At 38.8% G+C, this 8,677-nt stretch overlaps 1 protein-coding gene across 2 annotated transcripts in view; it reads left to right on the forward strand.

The window, feature by feature from the left end:
- Positions 1–2,479: 2,479 nt before the first annotated feature.
- The window catches only part of trappc13 (trafficking protein particle complex 13), an 8,281-nt gene continuing 2,083 nt past the window's right edge, over positions 2,480–8,677 (forward strand). Inside the window, exons 1-8 of one of the 2 annotated variants that reach the window (XM_034897291.1) lie at positions 2,480–2,636; positions 3,615–3,683; positions 5,302–5,401; positions 5,493–5,577; positions 5,674–5,801; positions 5,970–6,042; positions 6,379–6,423; positions 6,866–6,883. In XM_034897291.1, coding sequence (XP_034753182.1) covers positions 2,591–2,636; positions 3,615–3,683; positions 5,302–5,401; positions 5,493–5,577; positions 5,674–5,801; positions 5,970–6,042; positions 6,379–6,423; positions 6,866–6,883 — 564 coding nt within the window. In that variant the 5' untranslated portion in view covers positions 2,480–2,590. The remainder of the gene's footprint in view (positions 2,637–3,614; positions 3,684–5,301; positions 5,402–5,492; positions 5,578–5,673; positions 5,802–5,969; positions 6,043–6,378; positions 6,424–6,865; positions 6,884–8,677) is intronic. The other variant, XM_034897292.1, reaches the window with a different exon arrangement.

Raw genomic sequence — 8,677 nt, forward strand, 5'->3', positions numbered from 1 at the left:
CAGTGTTAACCCGTAAAACTCTCTGCCTGTGGAAGCAAAGTTTGCAAACTCCCTTGGCATCCTCATATTGGCCTTTGGATTGGTCGTCTTCGGCATCCTGTCCAAAAACAGATGGCAGCGTCCGTGAACGTGCTCATGTGAGTATAGATGTCACACGAGTGATCATCAATCAATGCCAACAGAAAACATAAATTTGGTTTGAGTTTACATAGATGTGAATTACTTATTGCTACACAGTACATAAGTAATTATTGTAGTGTCACCTGATAAAACATGTTGTTTGGTTCCACCAATACAAATTCAGATTAATAGTACTAATTGGACGTGTTCATGATTGATTCATTTTGTGTCAGGATTTTAAAGCTCAGGGTGAAAAAATCATCTAGGTGTCATTTTTAATTACAACATGCCGTGCAGAGCGCATGGTGCGCGGCTTTTCATTCCTATCAGAAGAAAACAACATTGCATTTCTCTGAGCAACATGTGTACAAAGCATAGAAGAAAACCTTGGATTGAAGTTGTTGAAGTGTTTTGTTGAAAGTACCAGTATTCTTAGAATCCTTGTAGTTTGCAGTATTAAAGGGAGATGGATTTGTGGATTCTTCTTTGTAGCTAATCTAGGACAAGCTATTTCAATATTTAGTGAATCAATGTTCCATCTCTCTATCTACAAAGCTGAATGTATTTTTAACAAACGACAGAAGTGGATGTTCAGTATCATTATGACAGCTTCACAAAAAATACTTGTATTATTAATTATTATATGGCAGGGTTTAGAAACAACACAATAATTGTAACCTAACAGTTAAACTGTTATCAATTACAGGAGGTAATTTCAAGGAACAAATAATCTAGTTCTTTTTTTCTTTTTCAGCATGGCTGGTTATGTCTTTTAGGAAATTCTTCAGTAGCTCGTTAAGAAAAACATTCTATTAGCACAAAAAAAAAATTGTTAAAACCACAAAAAGTATAAAACATCAAAAAGCAGTAAAGGAAGCTATAGAATGCACTGAGATGTTACGCTATACGACTAACTCCTGCTGAGCTTTCCGGATCTGGAGTGGATTCTTTTAGACGAGGATTTCATTTCATCTGATACTGGTGTGTTGCATGTTATTAACAATGTAGGCATTTAGGAGTGTCATTTATGTCACTTTTGGCTGTGATTACAAATAATATGAGTTACTTGAGTTGTTAAACTGATGAACTAAAGCTGCAGTGTTGTTGTGAGTCGGGTATGGCTGCACTCTTGGTTGTTGTAGCCTAGTAATGTTTTAAAGGCCCCGACCGCTAGAGGTCAGCGTAGAGCAGCAGTAACAGTACAACAATAACAACAATAGTGTATCCTTTATTAGTCCCTGAGGGGAAATTACAATGTACACTCTGTTGTTATTACACATTACACACAGACCTGAATTACACAAACATGCTCGGTACCTATACATGCACTGATGGAGAGATGTCTGAGTGGGGGGGCTCCCCGTGGAAAGGCGCCCCGAGCAGTTGAGGGTTTGGTGCCTTGCTCAAGAGCACCTTGGCAGTGCCCAGATTTAAAGTACAATGGTACAGTGGTAGAGCAGTTGCCTGCCAACTGGAAGGTTGGTGGTTAAATCCCTGGCCCTGTAGACCCATGTCGAAGCGTCCTTGGGCAAGACACTGAACCCCGAGTTGCCCATCGGAGTGTAATTGTGTGTGAGTGTTTATCTGATGAGCAAGTAGCACCTTGTATGGCAGCCTCAGCCACGGTGTGTAAATGTGTGTGAATGGTGAATCACACATATGTAAAAAGCGCTTTGAGTAGTTGTTAAAACTAGAAAAGCGCTATGTAAATACATTACATTTACCAGTGGGGTTTTCATTGGGTTCGAACTTATTATACGTTTACAGTTTGACAGGATGACAAATTGTCAGCTTTGCAAATGTCAACAAAAATAGTAAAGACAATGCTGTTTACATTGCTGTCAACAAGGTGAAAGGTGCTTTAAGTTTAGTTGTCATGTGCTCAACAATTACAGCAAGGAAACTCTTAGGCTTCAGGCACCGTCTAACAATAGAACAACAACAAAAGAGAAATATTGCGAGTTATGACATAAAGCTAAACATAAATAATAAAGTAATATAATTTCTGTAGACAGAAAAATAAGCTAACTTAGTTTTAGTAAATAAATAAATTGTATTTTTTTTAACTTCAACAGACATGGAAGATAAAATAATTCTTTGTTGTTGTAGTACCCATCCCAGATGAGAGGCAGCAGCATTACGTCAAAGAGGACGGAAAAAAGCACTTCCTGTAAGCCAATTTGTTTTCCTAGGACAGCGAAGGAATAGCCCTCTCAACTCTCCCTCTGATTGGCTAGTACTCCTTGCCTTCGTTGGTTAGGTAGGTTAGGTTAAGGTAAGAGGAGTGGGATTGGTTAGGATTTGGGTCAGAATGTCAGGACAAGCCAATCAGAGGCAGAGTAGGGCGGGTCATGCCTTCGCTATCCTTGGAAAAAAACCTCGCTTCCTGTGAGGTAAAAGTTCAACTGCTAGCCTGTCATTGCTAGCACAGTAGCAACATTACCCCGATAAGATAGTTTAATCTGTCACAATGGAAGTAAATCAAGCGAAACAAGAACACCTGCTCGCATTAAAAGGTATTTGATTACAACAGCATAAAAATAGTTATCACAGATAATGTTTTAATGATAAACAGACGCGTTAAATATTTTAGAGCACCGGGTTGTTGTCATTTGTTAGCTGCTAACAGCGTTAATATGCAATCAAGACTGTAACAGGTGTAACGTTAGCTTTAAATACTGCATGTCTTGAAGGTATTTGACCTCAAAGGTGAAATAAAAAGACACAGAACAGCACGAATTATATCCCTATATCAACTAGCTATTTCTGTTGTGTTGTTAGCTAACGGTAATTAAGCTAAGGAACATAACAATGGTTTCCTTATTGAGTGAATTACACCCTGAAAAAACTCGCTATCTTTAGCTCTGTTATCTATGTCAGCGGTGTGTGTTATTTTTCTGTAAATGTGCTAGTGTGTTAGTGGAGAGCTGCTGACAATCATACTATGTGTCAGAAAGCTACTTGGCCAATGGTCTTGATTCTGTTTCTGCTGACTTCTGTGCCAAAAAAAAGGTTGTTAATATGGTTTATTTATAAACTGGAATATATACTGACCCCAAGTCGTGCTCGGGGAATATGGATCCAATGCACAAACATGTTATTTGTCTTTATAAGCTGACAGCTGCTAAAATGTGCGTGTCAGACCAGTAAATCATAGCTGAGTTGAAATCAAACCAGTCAACTATTCAGATACTTGTCATTTCTGTGGCTCACCTAGTAAACAAATAGTGTTGAAACATGTAAATGAACCACATTTACTGCAATACAACGGCTTTTATGCATTACAGCAAAATACTGCAATTATGGATGACCTGTTGTAGTCTTATGCGGCCTAACCTGTCTCTCTGTACACAACAGGGCTACATTAATAATAAGTACTGAAATTATTGACACTATATATTAAAATGAGGGGTAGAGATTACTTAAAAATAACAGCAATATCACCACAATAACCACTGTGTCTGATCTCTAACCAATGTCACTTTACTTTGCAGTGATGCGGTTAACAAAACCGACACTCTTCACAAACTTGCCAGTGACATGTGAAGATCGAGATCTGCCAGGTAAGTCTGTTTGTCATTAGAGACAGAGCCCAAATGGAATTTAGTTTTCGGATAATCTACTATATATAGCAGAACAGAATTGTCAACACCGAGTTATTGCTGTTTGCAGCGTTTCCACCATGTAGAGACAACAGGAGGTAGGATATTATGCATTAGCTAATGGCTTATTAACTTTCTCCTTTATCTGTATGTTTAATGACATTGCACTTTTAACTGAAGATCATATAGTTGTGGATCTGTTGACTTTGTATTGCTGTGGATGTTTCCAATTGTTGTGGTGGTTATCTCAGTGTCTTTTAGCTGATATTTGGACACAGCAGTCAATTTCATGCCACACAGAGCATTTTGATATTGTCAGTAGAGCATGTCCAAAATCTTCTTCCCAGCTATACAGTGCTTAACATTAATTAATTAATCAGGACGACAGAATTACCAATAGATAATAAACATATTTGAATAATGGATCCTGGAGGATGTTGAACAACCTCAGGTGTCACCAGACAAGACGGAGCTGAGCCACATGACCTCCTGTCCACCATGGAAACCAACTGTACTGTAGATTTACAGTCACTGATCCATCTCCCATATTTAGCCCCAAGCCTGCTGAGAGTTTCAGCGTTTGTTTTCTAATCTTGCGGGGTACAGCACAGAGAAACGCGTTCGCAGCACTGGTAACTGGACTCCTCACAAACCATAAATCACGATGACACTTCTCGGTAGAATCGCTATTTATACAAAAGTTGCAACGAAGGGACGACTCTTAGAGTTCACAAAGACTAGGGGTTGAATTTGATATTAGAAATAAAAAAAACATTTCCCTTTTTGCTATCACGGTTCAGCTTTAAGCCCTGCGCTAACTGCACAGTCTGCCAGACTGATTGTTAATAATAAGAGGTGGATGTACTAGTAGGAGTATTATAGTAGTAGTAGAGGTATTGCTTTAGTCAGTGAGTTGATCAGAGCATAAGATGTACAGGTGGCCCACTTGTTGGACAGAAATCTGAACCCAGTGCTGGTCCAGACTCCTTTGAAAGCTGATCTTCAGAAGCCCTTTATTTCTGTCTTTGATCCTCCCTGCAGTGCACAGAATACTCAGACACTTATTATTATATAATTTTACACATATTATAAAATATAAAACCTTACTCTGTCAAAACTGTCTACATTGCTTATATCTACACAGTCCACACACAGACACCTTACTATGGACTGGCAGCTAATGAAAACAAATACACTTTTAATTTTAGTTACAAATTTCCAATAACTTGCACATGAAGATACATAGAACACATGTGTATCTTACATTGGGATCCATTTCTAATATCTCATGTAGGTACTCTAACTAGAACTCTAAATTCCATATTGACTTATGACTTTTTAAATACGGTATATAATAGGGTGGTTATATGTGTGTTGGATGGTTATTATATTAAAATGTGTGTGATATGTGTTTTTTTTTCTTTGGCCCTCAAACAATTTGCTTTGCAGTGCAACGAACATTTAAATGTGTAGAATGTTTTGTCGAGTCTGGTGTGTGCTCCAGCTCTCAGTGGAACGTGACCGCTGTTCATTAACCGATACATTACACATACTTTTTGTGTTTTTTTTCCCCCTCTAGGGGATTTATTTGCTCAACTTATGAGGGAGGACCCCTCCACCATCAAAGGAGCAGAGGCTTTAATGCTCGGAGAGATGCTTACACTACCGCAAAACTTTGGGTAACAAACGCTATTCAGCTGTCGCAGAATTACACAATTATTAACACTAAGTATTTGACTTTTCCGTGTGACACGTCTCTGCGTTACACAGAAATATTTTCCTTGGCGAGACCTTCTCCAGTTACATCAGTGTGCACAATGACAGCAACCAAGTTGTGAAGGACATTCTTGTGAAGGTACAATAAAAAAATACATAAATAAAACACCCGCCCAACACTAATTTATTACACACTTTACAGTGCTGCATTACCCATAACTGGCGTCCCATACAGGCTGATCTACAGACCAGCTCTCAGAGGCTCAACCTCTCGGCGTCAAACTCTGCAGTAGCCGAACTCAAACCTGAATGCTGCATTGACGATGTCATCCACCACGAAGTCAAAGAAATTGGAACACATATGTGAGTGTTTTTTTCTGCAGTGGGCACACTCTCTTCTTTGGTTATTGGGTCCCGATGTGCTGCCAAAACCGCAAATGTCCTCCTGAAACCGACCAAATCAAGGTAGCGATCAGGCTGCAAATAGTTTTTACTATTCTAAATGTGTCTATCCTCTCTTCCAATTTCCAGCTTAGTTTGTGCTGTCAGTTACACCACTCAGTACGGGGAGAAGCTCTATTTTCGGAAGTTCTTCAAATTCCAGGTGAGCTGCGTTTGAGCTTTCTCATTACATGACAGTGGTAAACTGCTGGGTCAGCTTGGAAAGGACCTGAGAAATGTCACAGGTCTGCAACAGAGCAAATGCAATTACCATCTATAGATTTGGTGCCTTGCAGCCTTCCACTCTCAGGTTGTGCACTAATTGTAACCCTCTGTCCTTCCCTTTAGCAACGTTTTCAGTGTTGTCCCTTAGATTTCCATTTCTTCCTTTTCTTAGCTGATTCATAGTCTGGTTAGTTGCTGATTTTTCTTCTTCTGCCGAATGGAGGTACAGTGTGAGAAAACAACCACGTTCAGTTTGCACTCTATTTTCAATCAGGTGTTGAAGCCGTTGGATGTGAAGACAAAGTTCTACAATGCAGAGGTAAGTTAGCCCCTTTGACATACCAGCAGCAGAATAATAGGAAGTCCCGCTGTCAAGATACAGACTCAGCACTCGTATCTCTCTGGAACAGTATTGTATGACTTGCAAGTTATACAACATGCTTCATATCCCATTTCATTTCATAGTTAGGAACATTTTCATATCCGCATAGGGACAGTTGGTATAAGAATGTGACTACTGGAAAACCCTTGCACCTCCAGAAATGTCAACTTAACAGAAAAAAAAACTTACTGTAAAGTCTGAATGTTTCAGGAGCTGGAGATCAAGCGTTTTCCTCACAGTGCCAACAAGCTTTTTCCTTTTTTCTCATTTTTATACCAGTAGCTTTTTATATTAGCCGTATGCAAATATTCATTGTCATCACCTTTGGCATGTAACTTCATTTGTTTATTATTGTCTTGTATTTCATTTTCTCCATTAGAGTGACCTCAGTTCTGTGGTAATTGTTCCTTCTGTTCTCATCGCTGAACACTAGCTTCTCTTAATCCTTTTTGGTGCAGCAGTCTTCTGGGCCAATAGAAAGGTGCAAAGCAGAAGAATGGAAAGCAATCAATGAATTGTAAAATGGCTGCCAGATTATCAAAGATCAAAACGTGACAACATTAACTTAACACCTTGACACAAACTTTCCATTAGTTTTCTTTTGCCCTTTCATTGGACGCTCATGCTTTCTTGCAAACTCATTCTACACAAGGGCTTGGACTTTTTAATTGTGGTGGGTGGGGATCACATTGATCATGCAGTATGATTGTTCTCATTTTCTTATTCTCAAGAGGCAAATGATTACGCAACAGACACAAATGACTGTGTTTTAATGCTTTTGATTCTCATTTATAACTTTTGTATTGCTGGGATGAAGGCTACAGTGTGACGCAACAGGCCTATTAAGGTCTTATTGACAGCGATTATAAAACCCAAATTCCTTGTTTTAGAGTTAATGGACCAAATATATATTGATTAAATGTAGTAGTGTGAGGTTTCAGGGATAAGTTGGAATGACTTTGCATGGAACCGAGATGCTAAGCTCTGTGATTGAACTCTAACCTCATTCAGAACGGTTCATGGTCCGTTCTTATGTTATTGGCATGGACTAATCTCTGCTTCTCGCTCATTGAATCTTACTGTATAGTAGAAGTTGCACTCTAAGTTTGTCAGTTATGAAGACCACGGAGTGTTACTTTTCCAAAGCATCGACTAGTTGCCTCCAATCCTGTTCAAACCCCATGTCAAGGCATGTAAGGTGCCAGAACCAATTGGCTTTCACTAATATTAATAACTGATAAACACATTGTTCGTATTGGTATATTAACCATTGTTTATCAGTTATAAATGTAGTGAATTTGAAATATTTTAGAATAGAGTACACTACACTTCGAATACTACTACTACAACTACTCCTACAATACAAGTCCTGTTTGTCTGTATCTCTGAAAAGGCCTTTGTTCTGCTGCTCTCATGGGGACATTTACATTAATCTAGATATATATATTTTTTCATATCCACAACAAACTGATAAAGGTGACTGGAGAGCAGACCAGTAATTTGTTCCTCTAAAAGGCTCTGATGCAGATGGCATTGCTGTTTTAAATGTATTGCTTAAAAAAACACGATTGTTGGTTAAAAACACACAACTAGTTGATGTTTGAGAGAGCACTTTAACTGACCTGTCGATGTGCAACCCCTCCTGTATACTCCGCTGGTCAACACTTGAACTAACCTGTCCTCAAAGGTACACTGAGCATATTTAATAGAATTCAATTTATGTGATTAATGTTTGTCTTCTGAGTCCGGCTGGTGAATGTGATTCATTACATGACTCTCAAATAACCTAAACAGTAGATAAAAGTTCAAACTTCACGTTATAGCTCAAAATCTTGTTCACATGCGTGTACATTAAAAGAGGTTTGTTTGGAGGGATTCCTGCTGTTCATTCCAGCCTTAAAAAGATCTCCAGTGGAAGTGAAGGGGGACAGAAACCACAGTCCTTCTTTTTCTGCCAAAAGGCACAGCCTGAAAGTTCAGCTGAAACTAATGCGAGGCTCAGTCAGTCTGATTTACAAATCAAGTGGGTGTTTTCTAAAGTAACCAGCTTTTTACTGCAGAGTGTCCCTACAGTTTCCATGCTGAGCTGCTGTAGAGGCGTAGCAAAACAGCAATTGCCATACTAAAAGAAGATTTTAGTATGGCATACTAAATGAAGAGTTTGGAAGATGTATATATATATATATATATA

Source organism: Etheostoma cragini, chromosome 16 (genome assembly GCF_013103735.1).
Source record: "Etheostoma cragini isolate CJK2018 chromosome 16, CSU_Ecrag_1.0, whole genome shotgun sequence".
Taxonomy (NCBI): Eukaryota; Metazoa; Chordata; class Actinopteri; order Perciformes; family Percidae; genus Etheostoma; species Etheostoma cragini.